At 40.5% G+C, this 26,732-nt stretch overlaps 1 protein-coding gene and 1 long non-coding RNA gene across 2 annotated transcripts; both read left to right on the top strand.

Moving 5' to 3' along the window:
- Positions 1-471: 471 nt before the first annotated feature.
- Positions 472-3,177, top strand: LOC112199350 (putative disease resistance protein RGA3). The gene is made up of 2 exons (XM_024340380.1): positions 472-1,023; positions 1,126-3,177. Exons 1-2 carry the CDS (start codon positions 472-474, stop codon positions 3,175-3,177), a joined length of 2,604 nt encoding a protein of 867 aa, XP_024196148.1.
- An 8,812-nt stretch (positions 3,178-11,989) lies between these two features.
- Positions 11,990-14,289, top strand: LOC112200538. The gene is made up of 3 exons (XR_002936357.2): positions 11,990-12,163; positions 12,284-12,375; positions 13,521-14,289. It is a non-coding gene; the product is annotated as an uncharacterized LOC112200538 (long non-coding RNA).
- Positions 14,290-26,732: the final 12,443 nt, after the last annotated feature.

The raw sequence follows: 26,732 nt of genomic DNA, 5'->3' as shown, positions 1-26,732 counted from the left end.
TGGAGATATAATCCATGATGCTTCTCATGAACCTGAAGATCGGGAATTGCGGGCAAGGGCCAATTGGATGAAGAGGCTTATAAGCGTAGCTTATAATGCACACAATATTCTGGATGAAATAGAATATGAAGTTCACTGTATCGTTATAAAGGAGACCAGCCTGGATAAGAAGATACTCGGCTTCTTCTGCAACAATCCTATTGTATTTCGTCTCAAGATGGCACCCAAGATTTACAACATCAACACATCCTTGGATGATCTCTACAAGCAAGCAGCCAGTGTGGGACTCGGCATGACAAGGAGATCAAATGGAGGTGCAGCAGCAAGTAAAGATAAGCGGGAAACAACCTCATTCGTTGAGAAAAATGAATTCACCTTGAAAGATGCAACCATTGTTGGAAGGGATCAGGTTGTGTCAGATATAATTGCAACCTGACCAACTCCAACAATCAAGAAAAGATTCTTTCGATGATGGCCATTGTAGGATTGGGAGGCCTAGGTAAAACAACTTTGGCTCGCTCAGTTACCAAGCAACTGAAAGAAGGTGAAATGAAAAGGTACTTTGATGCAACATTATGGGTGTATGTATCAAATGCTTTTGATGTCAATTCAATTTTATGTCGAATGCTGGAATCATATGACTGCGCGACTGGAGCAAATCTTTCAAGTCGGGAAGCATTGATTGGAAGCCTCCAGCAGAAGTTGAAAGAGAAAAGGTATTTTCTTGTACTTGATGACGTTTGGAATGAGGATGCTAATAATTGGGATGATTTGAAGCGTTGTCTATTGCAACTAAATTCTGCTAAAGGAAGCTTTGTGATTGTCACCACCCGTAGTGCCAAGGTTGCATCAATCATGGAAACACTTTCTAGGTGCGATCTAGGGACTCTATCGGATGATGAATGTTGGTCCATATTAAAGGATAGAGTATTTGCAGATCTTAATGCTCCGATACCTTCAGAACTAGAGGAAATTGGAAGGTTAATTGCCAAAAAGTGTGCTGGTCTTCCATTGGCGGCAAAGGTACGGTATCTTCGATCACCTTATTGATTATTTAATGTGGGATGAACTATTTGATATGTATAGATGAAGTTATGCTAAAATTTGAATCTCAAATAACTGTAGGTTTTGGGAAGCTTGATGCGTTCTAAGAACGGTAGCAATGAATGGTTGTCAATTCTGCAAAGTAAAATATGGCAGGTATCATCAGACAAAGAGGATAGCAAGATCATGTCAGTTCTGGGGTTGAGTTTTGACAATTTGGAATCACCATTGAAACAATGTTTTGCATATTGCTCCATGCTCGAGAGAGGTTCCTCAATTGAAAGAGATAACTTGATCCAACTATGGATGGCTCAAGGTTTTCTCCATCCTTCTCACGGTCACCAAACCAAGCAAGAGATTGAAATGGAGGATATAGGCAATAAGTATTTTGAGACTCTACTAGAGAACTCCTTGTTTCAAGATGCTACAGAGGATGAGGATGACTATGGTGTTATAATCACCCAATGCAAGATGCATGATCTTGTGCATGATCTTGCAAACGAAGTATCCCAGTGTGAGAGCTGGACATCAGACTTCAATCATGAGATGGATGATAATGAGATTCGACATGTTGCACGGGTTCCTACTGCAATACTAGAAAAGATGCCAAAATCAAGTATATCAAGATTGCGCTCATTCTTTTTAAATATCAGGGAGGTCTCTAATACCATTTTTCCAAAATTTAGAGCTTTACGTGTCTTAAGTTTTTGTGAGACTGAGAATCAAGAGTTGCCATATTCACTTAGCAAGCTGAAGCACTTGAGATATTTAGATCTTTTTGGTACAAAAATCAAAGCACTCCCAGAGTTTATTGGTAAGCTCTATAACCTCCAAACATTGAGATTACCTTGGAATCTTAAAAAGTGTCCAAAGGTGATTCAAAATTTGATCAACTTGAGGCATTTTTACTTTGGTGAGGAAATGAAATTTGAGGCTGGGATTTTGGGGCGATTAACTAATCTCCGAACATTGCCTTTCTTTAATGTGGGTGAGGAGAGAGGTAATGCAATTAAGGAGTTGGGTGGGTTGAACCAATTGAGAGGCCACTTAATTATTATTGGGCTAGAACATGTAAGGGATGGAGAAGAAGCAATGAAGGCTCGCTTGGTGCACAAGAGTCACTTAAGTCGGTTAACATTTGTATGGACAGACAATGAGGTACCTAATGAAAACCAGACAGATGTACTAGATGGCTTGGAACCTCATGGTAACTTGCTAAGCTTGACTATTGGAAATTTCATGGGTGCGAGATTTCCTTCATGGATATCAGCTGAAGGAGAGGTCGTGGTATTTCCTTGCCTCGAACAGTTGAGGATAGATGGTTGTGACAGCCTAGAGTCGATTAGGATCACACAGGGCATCGCATCTCTCGGTCAATTGAAGATCAGCTATTGTGAGGCATTATCAAGCCAAGAGGTTGGGCTCGATTACTGCACCTCTCTTCAGGAGTTGGATATAGATAATTGCCGTAATCTGGTTTCAATTCCAACCGCACAGGGCATGCCGTCTCTCCGGAAATTGAATCTCGTAGCGTGTGAGGGATTGTCAAGCCTAGGAAGTGGGCTCAACTACTGCACCTCTCTTCTGGAATTGGAGATTAAGATTTGTGATAATCTAACATCAATTCCAATCACACAGGGCATCACATCTCTCCGGAGGTTGACGATTCTTTGTTGTGAGAGATTATTAAGCCTACCGAGTGGGCTCCAATTCTGCACCTCTCTTAAGTATCTGTATATAAGGGATTGCTCTAGTCTAGTATCCATTTCAGCATCATATGTGAAGTGCGATCACCCGGACTCAACGAATCAACCGGAGGAAATTTCTCAAGGTGTTGATGCGTATTTGTCTTTACAGCTGGAGGATTGCCATACTGTAGAATCTATTCCACCTAATCTTCGTCACTTGTTGATATGTCATTGTGGGAAATTAAAATATGTACCCACAGGATTTCACCTCCTCACTCGTTTGAAGGAGCTGACAATTGGTCCGTTCTGGCATAAGCTAGATGCCTTCCCTGATTTTCAGCTTCCAACTAATTCACAACTTGAAGAATTATGGTTGTTTGGGTGGCCTAAGCTCAAGTCTCTGCCCCAACAAATTCAGCACTTTACTTGTTTAAAAGAACTCTAGATATCATTTTTTAAGGGACTAGAGGCTCTTCCTGAGTGGTTGGGAACTCTTACATCTCTTGAGGCTCTGAGGATCTGGCATTGTGAGAATCTCAAGTATCTACCTACACAAAATGCTATGAAAAACCTCACCAAATTGGAGCACCTTGTTGCTGTAGGATGTCCCCTGCTCAAAGAAAGATGCAACAAGGACACTGGCCCAGAATGGCCCAAGATTTCTCACATTCCAAAAGTTTACAGTAATTTTTTTACCAAATCAATCTGTTTTCGTTTTATCAACAAATTTATTTCTTATTATGTCTCATTTTTCACCTTTCTTAACTCAGTGGGATGAAGCTGAACTAGAATGTCTGTTAACGTTACAAGGTTAATCAATTCCCAATTGCCAGAAATTTATCCATAAAGCAGGGTAAGCTTTTCAAAGCTCTTTTCTTCTCTTCTCACATTTCTTTTTTCACTTTAACCAATAATGCATTAACCAATCGTACTTTTTCCTTGTGGCATAAATTATATCATAGCAGGCTCTATCATACTTGACGGGAAGATCAAATGATGCTGAATAGGTGATGATCCAGTCCCAGTAGTTCAATCACCTCTCCCATGTATGGCTTCTCTGCTGTGTTACATTGAACATAAGGTGACCATGATACTAGAAAAATATACTTTAATCATTTCAATCGAGTTATATCATATTTGCTCTCTCATGGAGTATAGACAAACTATTAGAAATCATTTTAGTCAGTTATAAACTTAGAATTTCACATCTTTTCCATGAAATGCTGTGCTGGTTTGGATGGCATGTTCCATTCTTTAAGGAAGACTTGCATTGAAATAAAAATATATCTATACCCTGTTTCATTAATATTCAATTCGTCAATTGCCATTTGCTTTTTCATTCCCTGCTGATTTGATATCAAGTAACCTTCCTTTACAAATTTATAAGGATTGGATTTACTTTAGTTGCATACAGAGTTATCTGAAACCTGTGGTGCAGTGACTTGATAAAGAAGTTTCCACAACATCGTTTTCTTCTGATGTTTATGACACATAATGAACTTGGAATTTCTTGATGCAACCCTACTAGGATGATTGCTTAATTACTTTGATTCAGTTTATTCATAAGTTGTATAGTCATTGTAACTTGTTATACTTTCTTTGTCTCAGGTACTGTTAATCAGCATCAGCTATGAGAATGAGAAATTGAGAAGTACGTATTCACCCAAAGTGGAAGCTATGCAAACAAAAGATGAGGACAGCTGACATGAGTGGCTGACTTCTAATATTCCAAAAGTGTTTAAGTAAATCGAAATTGCAGAGAGAATTGATGGGAGAATTGTAGTAGTATTATTGATAATAGGAGCCCTATATATAGGGATTTACAGAGTACACAAAAGGTAATAGAATCCGAACATAACTAGGAAATCTAGAACCTTCTCCTATTACAACTCTAGGAGTACTAAACCCTAGTTTGAAGAGGCACACATGATGTCGACTTCCTTCAACACTCCCCCTTGTGCCATTCAAACTTGGTGATGATGCTTTGATCGTTGTCTCACTAAAACCTTGCCAGGTAACAAAAATCCTGTGGGACAAAAATAACTCTAGTTGAATGACAAAAAGAGCACAACACGTCGTTCACTCTTTGAGATCGAACATGTAGACATCATACCCCCCCCCCCCTGATGTCAATATCTCCCTCTGATTGCTACAATCATGGGAGTTCAGATAATCTTTCTCAATCCGATGTTCTTCACATGTTTCTCGAAGGTGGATTTAGGTAACGACTTAGTGAACAAGTCCGCTACATTATCCTCTGATCGGATTTGATTCACTTCAATCTTTACAAGTGATTAATGTTGTTGCTGATTGTAAAAGAACTTAGGCGATATATGCTTAGTGTTGTTGCCCTTGATGAAACCTAATTTCATTTGCTCAATTCATAAATGCATGTAGGTTCATTTGTGGTAGACTTCAAACCACTAGCTCCTCGAATGTGTCTAATTATAGACCTTAGCCATATGCATTCACGCATGGCTTTATGTAGAGCAATAATCTCTGCATGATTTGAGGAACTAGCAACAAGGGTCTACTTGTAGACCTCCAAGATATCGCAGTGCTTCCTATGGTAAAGACATAACCCGTTTGGGAGCGACCTTTGTGAGGGTCAGAGAGATCCCGCATCAACAAAACCCATCAAGACATCGTTGTCATTTTGATGGAGGGGAGGAGGAGAACGTAGGTCACCATGGACGGCGGCCCCAGAGTCTACATCAAGGAAGGTGGCGTTTTTCCTTGTGGGGTCCGATCCCACACTTCCGTCATTTCTTTTCTCTCTGTAGGGATAGAACAAGCCCATATCTATCGTACATTTTAAGTAACGAAAGATTGTCTTTATACCAGTCCAATGGCGTTGCATTGGCGCAGGGCTACATCTAGCCAACAAGTTCATAACAAATGAGGTGTCCGATCTTGTATTGTGTTAAGTACAATAATGCGCCTATTGTACTTAGGTAAGACACTTCTGACAATTAACACGTCTTCGTCATCATCCCTGGGACGAAGTGTATCCCTCTTAAGGTCAAGACTACGGACGACCATAGGAGTGCATCTTTGACTTTATCAAAATGCAAAGCATTTATTGACACGGTATACAAGTTCCAAATCTAGACAAAACCGTGTTCTCCCAAGGTCCTTCATCTCAAACTCGGATTTCAGGTGTTCAGCAGTTTCCCTTAACTCTCAAGGGTTCCAATTATGTTTATCAACATAAACCGTGACAATTGCAAATCCAGAACTTAACATGAAAACGCAGGGGCATAGTTCATCATATCCCTTCACAATCAAGTAGTCACTTTAGTTAGCGTTTCACCCTCATTGCAAATGCGCTCCGTGGTCAAGAGCCACTTGATTTGGGTAAATGAAGTACACAAGACCCTTCATTATATTCCGTATCTAGATCCTCATAGAGATACGTAGTGACCACATTCGTAAGCTGCATATTCAGTTATTCAGAAACTACCAAACTGACAAGGTAGTGGAGTGCAATGACATCCATTACGAGAGAATATGTCTTCTCGTAGTCGATTCCAAGGCGTTTTGTGAGATGCCTTGCGCCATAAGGCGAGATTATCATCTTTTTTTTTTTCTGATCACGCTATCTAACAAAGACCTATTAATGTCAACAGGTTTTATGTTAGGAGGTGTTGGCATCTCAGGCCCGAAATCCTTCCTCTTCGTTAGTGAATCCAATTCAACCTGGATCGCATCTTTCCATTTAGGCCAATTTTCTCTACATTGGCATTCTTCAACGGAGTAAGGTTCGATGTCAGTGGTCTCAATAATTCCACGTCTTCATGTACACTAGTGTAATTCATAGAGATCTCTATATTCTCAGGAATTGGTTCTAAATTGAGGCGTCCCCCAATGATGTCTCTTGGACATAACCACAATCCAGAATATTCTCATGAGACGGATTTTGATATCAATGATCAATGGATCAAGTTGTGCCAAACTCGCTCTCTTCCTAGGGCGAGAATCCATCGAACCTGTGGGTCTCCTACGCTCTCTAGTGGAACCCATGGCCTATCACGCCATTATGCCACCTTCGTGGCGTCACCATACCACCATCCATGATGGTGGTGCCGTACCCATCTCCTCTGGGTGTCACCATGTCCTCTTGTGGGGACATCAATCCTTGCAGACATGTTTGCAGCAGGTATATGTGATCTCGTCACTTTTAGGGGATTAAGATGAGACATAGTGGGGACAAACCATGACAATTCATGTCGTTCCTGTTGAACATTGATGTTCTAATCTCCCCCTAACGACGGGAAGACTGTCTCATCAAAGTGACAATTGGCAAATCCAACGAAAAAGAGATCGCCTGTCAAGGGTTCTACATAGCGAACTTATGGTTGGAGACTTATGTCCAACACAAATATATATATATATATATATATATATATATATACATACATTCATACATATACACACATTCGTTGCAATGACTTATGTTGATGCGCTGTGGCGGCGCAATTGGCACATAAACCGCACACTCAAATATGCATAAGTGCGAGATATTAGACGCGAACTCAGTCACTAGCTGTAACGCAAATAAAAGTTGAGTGGCTGCTATGAGTCGTAGACTAATTAGCATAGCTGCATGCTATATTGCATAATCCAAGCGGAAATATTGGTGCGCATTACCAAAGTCCGGGCTACCATCGTAGTCTTTTAATGGTGGCTTTTCCGTGAGACCAATTAGGTGTGTACATGGGAATATGATACTTGATATCAATACCCAATGATATGCAATAGTCATCGAAAATTTTCGATATAAACTCTCTAGCATTATCAAGTCAAATTGACAGAATAGGATTATCTGGGTAGTGAGCCCGTAGCCATATGTTCTGGGCTAGGAGTTCATCATAAGCAGCATTACTAGTGGGCGATAGCGCGACACGTAACCTGCCCGCACATCAACCAACATCTAAACAGTCTGCACGTTGGTTGAATCGGTCCACTGAATCCCCTTGGATTCTTTGTAAGAATGGAAATATTTCCATTGGGTCATTTGCATAGGATGGTCTCGATCCAAATTTTGCTAAAGAGCAGGCTTTGTAAAATGAACGATGGGCCTTAGAAGCAACCAAGGAAGAATTTGGTTGAGCCATGAAGTTACAATGGACTTTAGAAGTAGAAAAATGGGCCAAGGAGGCATTGGTGGCGTCAAAGCCCTCTTTGGGCCACAGGGGGTAGGCGGCGCTGGCCATTGATTGCCGGTTGTGCATAAGGATGGCGCCATGTGGCGCATGTGCCCTTCCTTGGACCGAATTTCGGTTTTTACTTCTTTTCGTTTTGAAAAATGGATGTCCGTGTGAAGTCTTCAATGTACTGATCATCATATCATGACTTAGGTGTCCCCAACGGTCGTGCCAAAGCCTATATGTGTCAGAATCTCATAAGTCATCTCTCATGACATGGTTGGGTTCAGTGATGCGAATAGTGGTTGCATACAACCCACTAGAGCGACACATAAGTTTCTCTAATACTCGTTTATGTCCGTAGTCATTAGAGATGATGCAAAAGAACTCTTATCCATTCTCACAATGTGTTTCCACATGAAAATCATTGGCTCTTATATCTTTGAAATAATAAAGTTCGAATTAAAGTATGTCCAAGTCATGAAATAAAAGAATCGACACTTTATTAATAGCCAATGATTACATCAAAGTTTCTTAACCAAAGTCTAATCCAAAATAAAAATCAAATTTAGACAAATCGTAGTTACTCAATCCGTTTGGTAACTCCAATCAAATATGACCAGAGAAGTAGAGAGAGATGTCGGTGGAGCGAGGCTCTCTTAAGTACCACTAATCTCAATCGCTTTCGTAGACATCATACTTCATTGGATGCGCCACTTGAGAAAGAGTTAATACAAAATTGTCATTTATTGATTAAGGCATAATTGCATTACATAATTCTTGGAAAAAATAAAAGACTATTCGAAATAAAAATATGCGGCATTTTGTCTTCATCGCTAGATTTAAAGTCTTTTTGAACTCGATGTCTTGATCACCATTGATCAAGTACTCCATAAAACATAATGTAGAGGATGCTCTCTTGATTGAGGTGTATTGACGCAATATAAATGGTCCCTAGGACCATTGGCGTTGGAATAGTGTTACCATGGCCAAAAGTGGCGCCATGGTGTCCAACCCTCAACGTCATGACTCCTTTGGTCATGTATTTGCCAACTTTGGCAATTACCTTCATGAGCATATTGATCATATCATCCATGGCAACTTCTTCTAGCCATTGAACAGTGCTCATGGTAGCCATCTTGAGGCCTACCATATTTTCCATTCACAAAATTCGTGGCTATGCCTTTCAACACATGCCATAGCTCCAATTAGCTTATGGAAATTTGTGATCCGTCTTGCGTTTACATGAGTCCGAAATAAATCAAAGGACCTCATAGCATAGACAGGGAAGGTATTGAGGGTTTTCTCAATCAATTGTTCTTCTGTGATAGTTTTTCACAGGCATGCATCAATGATCTGATGCGGAGAGCTTCCGAACAATATTCCATAACTCTGTCAAAGTTAGAGAAGTAGAGATAATTCCATCATGCTTCTAAGTTCGGAAAATTGTGAATGTTGTTAAAACATTCATGAAGTGCTACCCAAAGGTTTCTAGCGCTATCCTCATTCATGTACTCAAACTGGAGTGCCATCTCCATGTGGGGCTTCATTAGGGTAAGTGCCCTGGAATTATCTATCTCAGTTTGTGAGTCTTGAGCGGTTCCTTTAGAATAGGGCTCTTGGATTATAGGCAATAAATATCCCGTGCCCGTAGAATCCAATGGAGTAAAATCGAGCTCGTTCAAGTTTGATATCCAAAAAGGAGAAATAAGAACGGATTAGTTTCAGAGTCAATGCTTCCACAAAAACTAATATTAAGATTTCCGAGCCTTAATGCTACCAAGAAATCGATTTCCAAGAAATTTGGATTAGACCGAAACAATGATGTTTAATATGGTCAAAAATAGATGCTTGTGGACGCACTTAGTTCGAATATTATGAACACTCTTAGTTCATTGATTACGAACGCTCTTAGTTTGAATATTATGAACACTTTTAGTTCATTGATTACGAACGCTCTTAGTTTGTTTAGCGTGAATTCCCACAATTCCGCTTATTAAATAATCGAACCCATATTCATATATTGCAAATCCTGTAGCAAATAAAGAAATTTAAAAGACAAGAAAGCATGAACTTTAATCTTTAAAACTTGTTGAAATTCGGAGCAGATTCGCTTCTGAATAGCTCCCACTTCGAATGGTGTACAGGTCTCAAAATGACTCCAATATATATGACTGAAATTTGGAGGTTAGATAGAAGAGACAGATACGAACAACTTTGATGAAGGACTGATTTTGATCTGAGGTCCCAATCAAGACGTTTCGGGGCGTGCAAACAGGCTGATCTGCACAGAAATGAGTGTGCTGCTGTGCTGCATGGGCAGCAATAATGCGACGATGCTGCAGGGGCAGTAGGCTGCACACGGGTGCTCAAGGGCTGTAGGGGCAGCGCGGGAGGCAGGGCTGCGATGCGGTAGGCTAGCACAGCTAGGGCTTGCGGTAGTTTTTGGTGAGGGGGTTTTCGGGTTTTGGTTTTAGGGTTTTTTTTTTCTTTTAGGGCTAGGGTTAGGGTTCGTGCTGATAACGTGTTTAAGTAAATCGAAATTGCAGAGAGAATTATGGGAGAATTGTAGTAGTATTATTGATAATAGGAGCCCTATATATAGGGATTTACATAGTACACAAAAGGTAACAGAATCCGAACATAACTAGGAAATCTAGAATCTTCTCCTATTACAACTCTAGGACTAAACCCTAGTTTGAAGAGACATACATGATGTCGACTTTCTTCAACAAAAAGTAGATTATAAGTATCTTTCTCAAATGAGTAATTTGTGCATGTTCGTGTTCCTTGTATCACCTTCATCTAGTTATTTTCAGTTTTTATCATTTCTAGTGTCCCATTATTTCTTTTCCTTTGTAATTACTAGTTTTTGTGATGGGGAAGTTCATCCTCTAGTATAACCAAAAAGACATTGATAAGGATGTAACATTATTGTTCTTATTTTGGGTTGAGGGAGAGATGTTCAATGGCAATTCTTGTTAGTAAAGTACCTGCAGACAACTTCAAACCCTCATTCGTTTGTGGTTGTCAGACAATTGTGATCCCTCCAATAATGATGTGAAGAATTACTTACCGCTGAATCTAGCAGGAACCTCACCATATTACTGCATCTGGAAATTATTGGTTTTCACCATCTATGTGAAGTTATGCTGACGGGTCCCAAACTCCCAATTGTGAGATTACTTGTATTCCAATAATCTGGATGGATGCCAAAGTTAACGTTGATATCCTAGATGCTCAGATCTTTGTTTAAAATCAACTGTAAACTTTCGAAATCCCTTTCACCTCCACAACTGTAAACGATCCACAGATTCTTTCCTTCACAACTATTCAGTGTAGCAAGTGTGTAATTGCTCTTTTGTGGAAAAGCTGTTTGAAGCATTTAATAAAAGAAGTAAACTTGTTATCCTTCTCTCTTTCTTTTCCTCAGCACTGACAAATCATCTTTTTGAAATCAGGTCTGCATTGAAGCTATGAGAGACCTCCTTAAACTAGCACAGTGGGATATTCATGGGGTTCAAGTTCCAGGGGAAACTTGTGCCTTGAGTGTTTGAAATTTCAGTTGTGCATGATTACTTCCATTGATGTTCTAAGTTAAACCAGTTCCTAAAATCATTGTAAGCTTTTCAAACCCCAACCTATATCTTCTTCCCTCCTGGTGTTCCTCTTTAATTTGATTCACCAGTGTTCAAATGCATTGTACTCAGCTCTATAGGTTTACTTACTACAGTGCTGGCTTTTTAATTGTTTTGGCATAGTTTGTAATTTCTCACCAGGCCGCTCTATCCTGCTCAAATGGAAGAACAGCTTAACTTGACATGGTGCAAACTAAGTTCAGGTACTTCAGTTCTCCATCTTATGCATGACTTCGTTTCATTGGATATAATACTGTCTCATGTTCTATTATATTCCTTTTCTTTTCCCTTTTTGATGGGTTTTTCTTTTTCTTCTCTTTCTTAGTAGTCAACTGTTTCATGAACTTTCAAGTATCAAGCATCTTTTTTTTTTTGAGAAGAAAGTATCAAGCATCTTGTATACTAAACTTATCAAAATAGAATGTAACATCGGTTACCTTATATTAGTTTCAACCAGTGTTTTCAAAGGCATTGCCGAGGCGCGCCCGGGGCGCGCTCCGGTGTGGGGCGACCGGAAATTGCCTCGCCGGATCAAAATGAGGCGTGCTGCTGGAAAGGCGGTCGAATAGGCGACGGAGCGCCGCTTTTTGCAGAGGCGGTGCAGAAAGGCAGGAAGGCGAGGAAGAAGAACTGAAGAAGACGGGAGGTTTTTTTTTTTTTTTTTTCATTCCGTCAAAACGACGTTGTTTTGATTTTTTTTTTTTTTTTAAGTCCCCATATGACATCGTTTTCTTCTGGGTCTCTTACTCTCTTTCCCCCAAAACAGGTAGACTCGTTCAGAAGTCAGAACGCAGCGCAGCCAAGGAAGAGTGGAAAGACGAGTGTGTGGGTGCGTTGCTTGGCTGGTGGATCTACGAGGTACAAATTGCAATCTCACTTCACTTCTCTTTTCTTTTTCTTCTTCAAGTGTTGGTTTGATTGAGGAACCGATGGTCTTGGTTCCATCTCAATTTTGTTTAGCTTGATTCTTTTTTTTTTTTTTTTCATATTCAAGTCTTTTTTTCTTTGCTTGCGATATTAGATCAGCCATGAGTGAGAAAGGGGAAGATGAAAGAGACAAAGCATGGAAGTACACAAAAAAGTGGAAGGGGAGAGATACTTTAGATGTGTATTTTGTAATCAAGTATGCAGTGGCACTATATCTAGACTTAAGCATCATTTAGCAGGTGTTGGGGGTTGTATGAAAGCATGTAATAAAGTCCCTGCAGATGTGAAGAAAGAGTACGAATTACTTTTAAAAGTATTTAAAGATGATAAAAAGAAGAGAAGTATTATGTTGCGTGAGATTGGGGCAGGAATTGGTGGAGGAAGTAATAGTTTTGATTATCCATTAAGTGAAGAATGTGGGAGTAACCTAAGTAGTACTACACTGATGCAGCATTGGACATTGATGATTGTGATGATATTCATGTGGGTGTGGATGGATATGATGATTATGAATTGGAAGAATGAAGTGCAGTTGTTATTTTCGAATAAATTTAGTATGAACCTATGTATGATTGAATTTAATGTTATGAGAGTGCTTATTTAGAACCTTATTTAAGTATATTCATATTATTTATAAATGTAATGTATTATTATAATAATTAAGGGAAAGGCTTCGCCTTAACGCCTTGAGGCACTCGCCTCGCGAGGCTCTAGGCAGTCGCCTTCGCCTTCGCTTTCACATTTGAAAACATTGGTTTCAACTATATATTCTCTGTATTTCCAATCTCTGCAATCATCTGCATCTTCCAAGTAGCACTTTGTGGTACAATAATGATTCACCTTTACATAATGATACCATTCATTTATCTATGTGGGTATGGATAAATTTAATATATGCTTAGTTTTTCCTTTGCAAACCATGTCTTTGATGTTGATTTAATGCTTTCTTCTATTTGGGTATGGATAAATTTTTTTATCAATTTGTTCTAGTCGGTTTGGAGTATTACATGTTTTTTCTCTCTCTCTCTCTCTCTCTCTCTTAATGTCCACTCTGACTCCTATCCTCTCTTACTCAGATTGTCCCAAGGATTAAGGAATTGGAGCACCAAATTCCTGATCTGAGGTGGCTGCTGTTTGTTTGCCTTTCGCAACTTTGCCCTATATTGAGAACAAACTACATCTTGGATAAGCCATTTAGTCAAGCATGCATGGTTTCTAGGAAACAAGCCTTCTATTATCTGCTAGCTATATGAAGAACTTCCTGTCAGATTTCGCATTTTTGTGCTCTCTTGGTATTTCCATGAAAGCTTAAAGAATGGAGCAACAAACAAGTCCTGGAGGACCTGGACAATTTGGTATCGTGGGCTTGTGTATGAGTTACTCATATATGGTTGTGGAACTTATTTGTGAGCATCTCGGCACTTGTTATACTTTCAAGTATCAAGCCATATTTCTGAGATTTGAGCAATTATCGAGGTAAAATGGCATTAGCTGTGGTAGTCTAAAATATTCTTAGTTCTTTGAGCGTTAGTCTCTTGGTTGAAATTTTCATGGAGAGAACTGAGGGATAAGTGTGTGTGAGCATTGGGTGTAATTGGGGTTCTCTGTTGAGAATGGTTGAGAGAAAGTGCGAGATTACACTTTATTTTGACATTAGTGGATTATTGCATGCCGTGGACAAATTGGGGTGAACCCTGCACGTTAAAACTTTGCCTCTTTGTTGATTGTGGTGTTCTTTATGATTATAGATTTTTCTCTTAGTAAAATGGGTGCGTCCGAATTGGTAAAATTCCAAGCATGTAATAAAGGGATCGATACAAGTATACAACTAATCTTCGATACAAGTATACAAGTAATCTTCCCTCTATTTGATTTCACATTTGCCTTTTCTTTTAACAGTTTCTGCTGTTTACCATATATAAGAGGGCAAGTGAAATAAATCAGAAAACTGATGAAGTGAAATCATTCTGAAAGTGGTTCTAATTATCATCAAGATTGCTTGTCTCACTCATTTTGAATTTTGTAATTGTATCTAATTATCTGCATGCACTACTAGAATAAGTGAATCACACGACACTTATCAGACAACACATCGAATTTTCTGTCGTCTGAGTTCATCAGACGACAGATTTGTTAAACCGGTCGTTTGTTCTCTTCTTATCCAACACATGGTCATAAAGATGGAATGTAATGAAATTGCAAAACAACAGGAACAACAACATCTGTTGTCTGAAAAACCCAAAAAAAAAAAAATTTGGCTAAAAAAATTAGGTCAATCTCGCACAAACCTTTAGCTCCAGCCTCTTTCCATTCCCGCACAAACCTCTGACTCTCACTCAGCCTTGCTTAGTTCAACCCCTGCTCCCTCATTCTCATTCGATGACAGGATGACTTAAGGTTCAGATTTCAGTCATAATCGTCATCGTCCCTCGACCACAAATCCGAAGACTATTCTTGTTCCTTGAGGAAGCTGTGGACGAGCTCAGACAGACAAGGCGAGACGTCATCACCGGATTGCTCATTCCCGCTGCTGACGTAGCTCTCCCTTCCAATCGCTCATTAAAGTTCTACCAATTCGGCGGTGCTATGGATTCAGAAGACTTACCGTTGCGCCAACCTCCTCGCCTCTTCACGGAGACAGAAACAGTAAAAGCCACCACCAGTTCAACGGTGCTCTGGATTCGGAAGACTTACCGTTCAACGACGCATCGAAAGACTTGCACACTCTTCCAAGTAACCAATCCTTTGCTCTGATTCAAATCCTTGTTCTGTAAATTTATGGAAATTTGAGTTCATTTTTAATTCGGATTCATTGATTCAGGACCTTTGTCTTCGATTTTCGCTTCCAATTCGGTTTTTGAGGGCTTTTGTCTTCGTGTTGCTTATCAGGTAGCTCTCTATTTTATGTCTTTCTCTCTGCTCAACTCTCAGTGTACTAGATATGGATTTTGGTTGGATGATTTTGGGTTTGCTTAATATGGGCATAGTGTGATAGTTCTTGTTGCAATTTTACTTGCTTGTATGGGTGTCAAGAACATTTGGAGAAAGAAATTTGGTATTTTCAGTTATGCTTCATGATTTGAGTAAAGAAATGAATTCTGGAAGTGATAATTTTTGGTTGGGTTGAAGTCCTAATTAAAGAAGCAACAAGAGACGAGGCAGGTTGTGTTGTTGGCATAGGAGGCAGACTGGCAGAATCAACTGGGCTTTAGAGCAGGCCTTCAATTTGAAGCCTGATTGTAGTGAGATTGGGATGATTTCGTTGTTTTTCGAAGACTGATGATGGAATGATGCTCTGGTATATGTGGTTTTCCCTTTTTTTGCCTTTGTTTTCAATTATGATCCCCAATTTGATAGGGGTTTTTCTTCTATATTTTGCAAGTATCTTGAACAAACAACTAATTTTTTTGGTTCCTGGTAATCGTTGCTCTCTGCTATTTCCTTTCCCATTCCCATTTAACTAATTTTGGTTTCCCTGTTCAGTCATCCACAACCAGCTTTTGGTTTGTCTGAAGACCTTGAACTTGCTCTTGAAACCAAGAAGTTATAAGTACAACATGGGAATAACACTGAATGCCTTTTCAAGGTAAAACAATATTGCTTGAATATGCTTCCTTTATGATTCTGAAGCTTTTGTCTCATAGTTCTATTCTTAATTTGTTATTAAAGACTATTCATCCTAGCAGGCTTGCTATATGTATTGGATGCTGTATATAAGTTTGTGGTTCTGAGTTATTGGATGGTTTTCTGAACACTAAGAGCAAATCAATTTGTTTCAGTGGGAGAAAAGAGGGAAAGCAGCATATACCCAGCAACACATTGATGAAGTCGGAAACGAGTAGGCAAAATTTGTTGTTAAAACATATATGTAAGCAGTAGTATTGCATCTAGTTAGTGGTTGGTGATGTATTTTGGTAACCTTGATTTTACAAGATAGACAATATTATTACTTGCTACATTAAGGTTGTTTTTGGTTAGGATTGCTGGATTTGATCGTATCTGGATATAACTATGTACTTTTGGAAATGTTTTGGATTGACAATGTAAGGAATAGATGTAATTGATATATGACAATGTTTTATTTTGGATTTGTTTGGGATATGATTGAACATTCATATTTGCAACAATTGTGCAGAGATGACTGTATTTTCCAAAGGTATCACACAACAGAAGGGTTCACAAAACCATTGTTTGAGGTCCACTTACATATCACATCTAGAAACAACAAATAATACATGTTGTCTGAACTTCATTTCAGACAACAGAAATAACAAATTGACATTGTGTGATCTCCATTCTGGTAACATGTACAATAAAGTTACTGTCGTTTGATATTGAAATCAGACAACAGATATAACAATAATATGTTGACTGAGATTCATAAACCACAACTAAATATAATAAGAACTGTGGTCTGAGTTCCTATTAGACGACATATCCCATCAGTGGACTGTTATACCTTATGCAAATCCTACAACACAAACAAATTACTAACTATTGTCTGAGTTCCTATCAGACGATAGATTCCTAAATCTTCTGTTGTTTTAATTGCATAACACACAACAAAAACAATATTGACGCTTGTTGGAGATTCATTTCAGACAACAGCGTCATTCCAATAGTGTGGTGTGATATTCATTTCAAACATCATATAGTTGTGTTGCTGTTGTCTGAGATTCATCACACACAACACAGTTTTCCTAAAACTGTTGGTGTAATATAACTTTTCTCAACAGTTAATAAACGAACTGTCGTGTGAGTTTGTAACAGACAATAGTTAAACCTAATTATTTTAATTTGGAAATATTCAGACGACACATACTTAGCTATACATGTTGTGTGAATTTTGAACAGACAATGGTTTTTAACTGTCGTCTGAATGAGGTCAATCAGACGACAGACTATTAGACAACAACAACTTTTTCATTCAGACGACAGTTAATGAACTGTCGTCTGATTCACTTTGTGGTATAGTGATGGTTTGTTCTTTGAAGCCAATGTATGCTTAAAATTGATATCTGAATTGCTCTAGCCTTTCACCCAGATGCAATCTTGGTTTCTTTGAAGACCGCTTGCTCCAGGTAGTAAAGATGGAGTACACGGAAAGGGTAGAACAACAATCAGGTTAGACAGAGATTAAAATTTTAGATCCTTAAAGAGGATGAAAACTGATGCACTGTTTTAGATTCAATGAGATTAAAAGCTGCAATTTTGGACTTGGAGCAACTAGAAAACCTGGTTAAATGTATGAAGAGTATCTTAGAGATTGGAATGCCTCCGAGAAGTGCCTTGTTACATGAGATATACTATATTTTGTTATACCATTAAAAAGACATAATGGCATTTAGATTGCTTCTAATTCTTGTGACTGTATTCTCTGTAAACACTTTGTGGCTTTGTTCTTTATTGAAGTTGACTATATTTTTCGTCAATGGTATGCCAAAACGTGGTTACAAGTTTGTCCCTTTCTGGATATACCATATGTTCTGTGAATGATATCCTTTTCTTTTGTAACTTATTAACAAAGAAGATCTGGTGTTAAAGGATTATAACTGCATTGTTGATAATAATATAGGTCTCCATTTCTTGCAGTGCAGATACAGCTGTCCTCCATCTTGGCTGTGAAGATTCACAAAAGATCATAACAACTATGAAATTGGATAAATGATTTGAACAGTGCAAACTGGTGAGACTGTAGTGCACTAGCTGGACAACTGCAGTAAATTTAAGCAGGACTTGGGTTTTCTTTTGAGCTAGGCTAGGGAAATGAAGAAGATATAACCATATTCAAAAGGCATAATGCAGTTGAAGTATGTGTTTATAAGTATGCTCACAGTTGGCGATAACTGTTGTCTATTTCGAATCGTAGTCGAATGATAGTGGTTAGTTCCTTGCTACATTTGTGACTTGTATGAGCACATCTCTTCACCATTTGCAGCAATGGTTCCTTCAACTTGGAATCCTTGGAATGGATATAAATATTAGATTGAAAAACTATCTACCGCCAAATCTTTCTGACTTGGATTTGAATTTCTTTCTTTAACTGCTACGATAAGGTATAAAAAGAAGAATAAGCTAGGGTACTAGAGGTACAGAACAGGGGACATTTAGTTCCACCATACATTTCTACTAGATGTAGAACACTCAAGATTATGATGGATACAATGCTCTAATTACTAACTCTTTCTAAAATAGAAATGCACATAATGGTTATGTTATATGAAAAACTGAAGCCTATATGTGAATAGTCTGTACCATCCTCGGTGTAATTACAGAATGGATATATGTATTTCCTAACTAAAGGAACTTATCAGTATGTCAACACTTTAGGAATTTAGTCTTAGGAGTGCAGGCCTGTTCGCATCCTAATAGAGGATTGCAGTACAACTTGAATCCTAATCAAAACTGCAGATCTTTGATGATGTTATGATTTATTCAATTCGCCAAACCATCCAAAGTAAAATCTTCACACATAACACAAGATCTGTTGACGCAGTAAAACCCTCCAAAGAGGTAAACAACAGCGGGCACTATGCTGGTGAACAATCCACTATATGAATAGGAAACTACATAAAGATCTTACACAACTCATCTACTAGAACCAATCTAGTGGGCAACAGTGTCTTCTCATCTTTGCTTCTTTCAGATCAGCGAACTTGTTCTCCTTTGTCAATCTTGAGATGGCACAACTCTCACCTTGGTTGTCAATCACCTCAAGGCACAAATCATGTATGAACTACCAACACACATGAAGCATAAAACTAGAAAACTTTTTTGACAGAAAAAGCTTGGGATTTGGTAATCCTTCAAAAGCTAAACAAGGAACAGCTTATGAAGAATTCTCAACAACAATATTGGCTCAATACTTTTTGAGGATGAAAGATCATAAAGCTCTTTATAAACGTAGCAGATATATGTTTTCTGTCCTGGTGTTGCCCACCCTAACAACGTGAAAAACACGTATATATAAGATATGAATGAACTAGCTAGGGTCTCCTAGGGTTTCTGCTACGGAAAGGCTTTTCAAAAGAGATTTTTATCCATGGATTAAAATCAGACATTTGAAAAAGGAAAAGCCCATAAACCAATTTAAGAAAGTTTGAATGCTTTGGATAAAACCTTCCAAAAATTTGCATATCAGTACATTAGGATTGAAAAGATTTTCACATCCTACAATAGGATTTAAAGACAAGTTCAGTCCTAACCACTTGACAAGCATGCACATGTATGCAAGACATACCTGATTGATGAGAGTTGTGCATGAAGCTTGAAGCATTCCATTCTTCTAAGGATCCAAGAGTAGAAAGCTATTACATGAAAACATGACTCTTAGTTGTTGTGCTTAGGAAGGGCCAATCAATTAAACATTGCACTAACAATCTCCCCCTTTGACATTTCCTAGGCAAAACAACATATACATTTAACCATACAATAGTTGATCCTATACTACCATGACCAAAGAAATATGAACTTCCAAGTTGTAATCTAGACACAAGAAACATAACACCCGTGAAGAACATGTATGGTTGAAGTAGTGTAAGCATAAGCCTATGAAACATTAAACTTCCAATCTACATAACACCCGTGAAGAACATGTATGGTTGAAGGAGTGTAAGCATAAGCCTATGAAACATTAAACTTCCAATCTACATAACACCCGTGAAGAACATGTATGGTTGAAGGAGTGTAAGCATAAGCATATGAAACATTAAACTTCCAATCTCTCACCCTTTTTGCCTGGAAAGGACAAAGGGACCAAAGCATATTGTGCACAAGATTTCACTCCCATTAAATTCAATACTCATGTATTGGTAGCAGCGGAAACAAACATTAAACAGGGGTTAGGAATAAAATGTCAAACTGATCCTGCAATAGAATTGAACCTTCAAACACTTTTGAATATCAGTATTGTTTGGCTCCAGTTTTCCTTGAGCTGGTCAACAGTCTCTTTTCTTGCGTGGGCGTGCCAGCACCATTCGGGTGCGGTCGTCGGGGGTGTCCCTTGACCTGACTTCTTTCAAGAGATTGTGGACGAGGAGAGCACCAACCTCGTCATGGGATTCTTTGTGCCTCATGGCGAGGACTTTGCTGAGCTTCTTCAAAATCACAATCGATACTCAATGTTGTAGATTGAGCAGAGCGAGAATTACTAGGAAGTGAGGAGAACTTGCTAAAGCGTGACTTTAGCTTGGCTGGAAGGTTTGGTGGCACTGACAGTCGGCTCTTGAGGAGACTAGGACTGGAGTGTGACTACCGGTAAGAGAAGGAGAGGGTTTCTCTTAGAGAGGCTTGGATAATCTTAGAGATTGTTGTGATGAATTGTGTGTTGAAGTGTTTAATTGTAACCTCTATTTATAGGCTACCATGCCAAAGTGTTTATTCTTAAACAAATAATAGTAGAGATAAGGAATGATGAGTTTTGGAGATAAGGAAGCATAATTGGAGATAAGAAATGATGAATTTCGGAGATAAGGAGATAAGGAAGCATAATTGGAGATAAGGAATGATGAATTTTGGAGATAAGGAAACACTTTCGGCTCCTTTATTCCTTCAATTATATCTCCATCAAGAATTCAGATTTTGACGGTGACTTCTTCATAACAAATGTTCCACTATGAGTGTAGATCATCCTGGTAAAATTTCAGAGCTTTTGGTATAGTGGTTGGGCCGGAAACGCTGCTGGACCTCTTACAGGTCCAGTTTTCCAGTTTTGCTTCTACAGAAAATTGGACTGATTGTTTGAAGGCTTTCCACTCAAAAATAGCTCTGGCACTCTTCATAAGAAATTATCCTTGGGCTTTCTAGATTTAATCTAGAAAGTTTTAGCTCATTTGGATTTCGTTTGGTTAGTCTGTCGCCCCTCCTTCCTTGTTTAGCTCGGTTTCTCCTAACCGAAGTAGGAAAATGTGCTAAAGTTGACTTTTCATGCTTCCATAGTTCCATAGTAGGCTTTATTTAGCCTCTAAATATATATTTCAAACTTGTCGATAATATATAGCTTGAGCCACTGACATTGGCTCAATTTCTCCAAGACGTGCCTTGTCAAGCCAAAATGCTCATTTTGGGTCCAAACATTGCCCCCCAGACCTCGAAGTCAAAGGTCTTCGTCTTGACTGAAGAGGTCTTGAATCAGCACTACTCTTATAATGTTGTTGCTCCAAAGCCACTTGTATTGGCTTGACTGTTTCCATATAGACCTCTAAATAGGCCATAAAGCTTGAATGCCATACTTTGAATTGCCTTTGTTATGAACTGACACTTTCTTTGCCAACTTTATTGCCCCCCCCCCCCCCCCCCAATGGATCTGATGTCTGGTATGCAGTGAATTGGTGAAACTTGGGCAGGTTGTAGGAGATCAGAACTTTAGCGTGCCCCCCATGCGAAGGTGACTGCTTTTGATCGCGAATGAGGATCCTTCTCTTCCTTGGTGGTAGCTTCGCCATCTGTATAGCAACAAGTATCTGCCTTGTTCGATGGCTCTTTGTTGATTTTCTCAAATGTAGGTGTTGGAGCCGCTTTCCTAGCTAGATCAAGGCCTATAGTACTTGGCGAAATAAGATGCAAAATAGCAAACCGTTTGCTGTCATTTAATCCTTCGCGAGTCTTATGCCGAAGAGGATGATTGGATCTTGGCTATCGACATCATGACGTGTGACCAAGTGAAACCACCATATTTGCTGCAACTTTAGCATCTAAAACCGCATCAGTTTTAATCATGTTTTATTTAAAAAAACATCAGGCTACTATGCTGGCCCTGCGGTGGTAGGAAAAGGTGGAATATCTTCACTGTCGCCTTAGATGCGATTCTCAAGATGGAATAATGATTCATTAATTATCAACTAGGGCCACTCACTGGCCCAGCTAATAAATTAATCACCAAAAATATCTGAGCTATAAATCAAGGTGTAATGGAGAAGTATCTTCACTGTCGCCTAAGATGCGATTCTCAAGATGGAATAATGACTCATTAATTATCAATTAGGGCCACTCACTGGCCCAGCTAATAAATTAATCTCCAAAAAATATATGAGCTATAAATCAAGGTGTAATGAAAAAGTGTTCCTTGCAACCTAGAAATGGCATCCAAGAAACCATTCGTTATCGATCAGGCAGATGAAATCACTGAGAAAGCCGCATTCACCTGGCGGACTAACATGAGTGTTCGATGTAGAAGTCAGACCAGAGAGGAGAGAAGTCGACTGATGGGCTTTGGTGGCGGTGATAGTCAAGCGAGTCTGGGTCCCACACCTCGCGATCGTTTGCCAGATGATGCTATGGCCTATTATGGGCTTCCCATCCGCCGTCCCATAGAGGCTCTTTGGCAGGTGCCTAGTGATTTTAGCAGTTGGGGACCAAGGAGGAAAGTAGGCTTCTGGCCTACCATCGCTCCCGAGGAAAAGGTTTGGTATCAGGAGGTCCGAGCGAGAGATTTGCCCGATGGGATGCGGTGGGTATCACCCAAACCATCAATCTATGCTTCTGTCTTCCCCATAATACTAGCCCTGCACCGCTAGCCGCCGCTCTTTGCTTCTGGAACACCTCCAGCAATACATTCGATTTCCGGTTTGGGCAGATGAGCATAACTCTGCTGGATGTTTTTACCATCACGGGGTTGCCCATTGACTTTGACTCCTATGTGCATGGTCAGTTTGGTGGCATTCAATTTTCTTTGAGAATGGATATGGCTAGTCGGAGGCATCACAGCAGATCCTACCCAATCTAGCGCGACTATTACTGCACCCAGCGTGACCATATAGGAGGTATCGCATTCCTGGAATTCTGGCTTTGCAAATTTATCTTTTGTATTTCTTCCAACAAACCTACTGGGCCGTGGAATTCTCTGGCCACTGCTCTCTACAATGGTACTTGCGTTGGCCTTGGGCAACCTGTATTGGGTACGTTATATCGTTCCCTTTATAGGGCTGTAATGCGCCCCTTCGATACCGACATTAGTGGCCCTTTCTGGATCCTTGCCTTTTGGCTGCCAATTTCCCTCGCTTCCGTCGCGATGATATTCCAAAGGAACCTCTAGTCGATTCCCTTTTGGGGAACTGGCTTTGCCACAACGTATGGTATCGAGCTCCTCCCTACTCCGAGTGTTTTATTTACTTGTACTTGCTGGGAGAGATGCCGGACCCAAAAATAGTCCTTTCTAGGTGTTTCCCTCCTCCCCTTGACGATGGCTTTTTGCCCAGTGGACGGGATCATAGCCAAAGAGCCCTCCTGGCCTTTCGTCGCGCCATCTCCTACTTGGATATTCGTCTTGCCACCAACCGCGTAAGTTATGAGCTCTATGCCCCTAACCACTTCGCTCGCCAATTTGGGTCGGCCCAGTTGGTACCCTGGCCTTTGGTTAATTCTACCAATTACTACACCTCTTGGCGGAGATTAGCCCCACCTGGGTCTGCCCCCTTTTAGAGTCAGTTTACTTTGATAGTGATTCCCCCTTGGGTCAGAACGTTGTACCCCCTCAACGATGTCGACGATGATTATGCTAATTGGTGGAAAGAAGTTTCCGTGAACTGTTGGGACCTGCCACATGACGAACTCTTCTTCCTGATCTTTCGTGGAATGAGTAGTCCTGGTCCGAAGGACCGCGAGATTCTTGAGCGCTTCTCCAAGCCTGTAGCACAACCCCCGCGACCTATTCTACCATCTCGCTTATCGCGTCCAGGGATACAAATCCACGAGCCTAGGGCAACAGTAAGTTTTTGTCTTTTTTCACCATTCCTTTTCCTCATGAAATGATTTTCCCGCTCTTATTCCTGAGTGTGTTTTGCAGCAAACTACCCGGAGCAAGACAGCCTCTGTTTAGGCCTGGAAACAAAGGGCAATAGTAGAGGAGATTCCTGATGGAGAGTCTTCTCATGATGAAGATCCTGCTGAGGTAATTTGATTAAGAACGATCCCAAACTCGCATATTTGGTGCTTTCCCCCTTTTTGAATTGTGATTCTTTTCTCGTACAGGCCACTGCTGTCTTTGCTTGCAAACACGATCGATCTCAATCCGTCGAAGAGAGTTTTGAAGATGATGAACCTTTGGGAATGCGATTGGTAAACTCCGGCCCTGTCTTATTCTATTTACATTTTAGAATCTAGGCATGATCTTCATTATATATCTTTTGACAAGTCCGTCAGAGGACCACTGATCCCTCTCACCTGAGCGAGGCTGGATCCTCAGCCGCTGCAGAAGAGCCAACTCTCTCGCTAGTTCAAGCATTAACTAATCCCATGGCGCCTCTTCCGTCTCCCACATCTATAAAGCATCTGCAAGGTCTTACCATTCTAATAACGATCTCCGATGACGACTCCTCAGAGCATGAAAGCGTGGAAAACCACTCTGAGGCTTCTGCCGCTTATGAGCAACTGATGACGACAGAGATTCTAGCGACACTAGAGGTCCAAGAGGTGAATGAGGTGAGGCCTCTTCCTCTTGGAGACCACGTACCAGATATTGACCCGACAGCTCGAGAGGTAAGCCACTGTTGGCCAATGCTTTCCATTTCCCTTTCTGATCCAACCCCGCTCTCTGACATTTCTGAATCTGACCAGGATTCTGTTTATACCGAGGAGGTGGCTGCAAACGCTGAGGCTCCTATCGGCGGGACAGTCGCCCCAGAGATGGAAAATGCTACTGACGGTGGTGGTGCCCCCCAAGTCTCGCGAATAAATGAGACAACCGTCGGAGCCGAGGGCTCTGTGCTTGAATCTTCTCCACTTGCCCATGGTGAGCTGCGAGTTGAGTTTCCAGATTCTCTTGCGGCTGAAGGGACAGACCAACCTGTTGAAGATGAAGAAACTGAGGAAGCTGTCCACCCTTTTGCATTGGTGGTTCGTGATCTTGTGGCGCCTCCGCCGCCTCTTCTTCCTACCAGATTTGAGAGATCGATGAGGGTGTTGGAGGTAACTCCTCCTTCTGCTGTGGATGAGGCTAAGATAGTGCTTCACGAACATCTGGGTCCTCGGGTATTGGAGACTGACATCCTCTCGCGAGTCTTGGAAGCTCTAAGGTATCTTCGCTAGGAGAAGGTTTTGACTCCGTGGCAATTTAGTGTTATCGACTCTCTGCTGAATGAACTTGATATGGCCCGCCGACGTCAATCGACCGCGAACACCTAGGCTCACGACGCTTAAGAGGCTTTGAATAGTGTCTCTTGAGAAATGGACATCTCCTGCGATATTTTAAATGAACGAGCCATCCGCCTGCGAGAACTACAAATCCAAAGGTCCGACTTCAAACTTCAGATCGAGGACCTCCAAGCCCATTTAGCCTTTGTTGAGAATGCGATTGTTGCAGAAGAAGCTCAACTCGATGAACCTTTAGCTGCTTCTGAAGAAATGGGCCGCAACCTGGCCGGTATCAGAGAACGGGCCACTCAGGCCGAAGCTGGTGCCATTGCGGTGAAACGCCACGTGGAGGAACTTTGTTTGAAATTGAGCTTTGTGGGCCAATCTCTGTAGGCCCCCTCGAAAACTGTTCGGTTTCCTCACATGCTATTAATCCCTTCTTTTAATAGCTACCTCCTCAAAAACCGATCCTCACATGCTGCTAGTCCCTTTTGCCCGAGATTTGGAATCACTAATCTCGATTTACTGACATCAGTTTTGAAATTGAGCTTCATCCAAGGGTGGGGATTTGCCTGAAGTCCCTATAAATAGTTGTATTTTGGGAAGGGAATACTCACAACAACTTTTCTGAAATATTCAAGAAATGGCCTTTCAGTCCTTGCTTCTCTTTCTCCTTCTTCACAAATCTTCCCTTCATGAAATGACCTTTATCCTCTAAATTTTAGGCTTTATGGCGTAATCTTAAGCCTGGGTTAGGCCTTATGGAGTAATCTTAGGCAACCCCTTGTTTCGCCTTTCTGGAATCTTGCAACAACAATGCCATGCTTCAGATTGGTTTAGAAATGCGAGGGGGCTCCGAGTGTGGGATCCACGATCATGCGAGATCATTTTTGTTAGAATCCCACACGTAGAGCGAAACGGAGAAAGGGAGGACAGCCACTCTGAGGTTTGTCTTTCCTCCTCTGTTTCCTTCCTTCTGGACCCGGCCCGTGTTGTGCCCTCCAAATGGAAGGGGCTTTGGTTCTCACCTCCTTCTCCCCCTTTCTCTTCTTGTTAGAATCTTGGAGGGATGAGAAGGGATGGACTCTTTGAAGGAATGGGTTCAAGCTACAGAATGGTTGTTCCTATACTTCACGTCCAACTAATGGTGGTTACCAAGGCTAGAGGGGGTGCAGAGACTCAAGCTGATATTCGGTTCCTTCACTTTCTGCCCCTCCTTG

This window comes from Rosa chinensis, chromosome 4 (assembly GCF_002994745.2).
Source record: "Rosa chinensis cultivar Old Blush chromosome 4, RchiOBHm-V2, whole genome shotgun sequence".
Classification (NCBI taxonomy): Eukaryota; Viridiplantae; Streptophyta; class Magnoliopsida; order Rosales; family Rosaceae; genus Rosa; species Rosa chinensis.
This window is presented reverse-complemented; position numbering and strand designations above follow the sequence as displayed.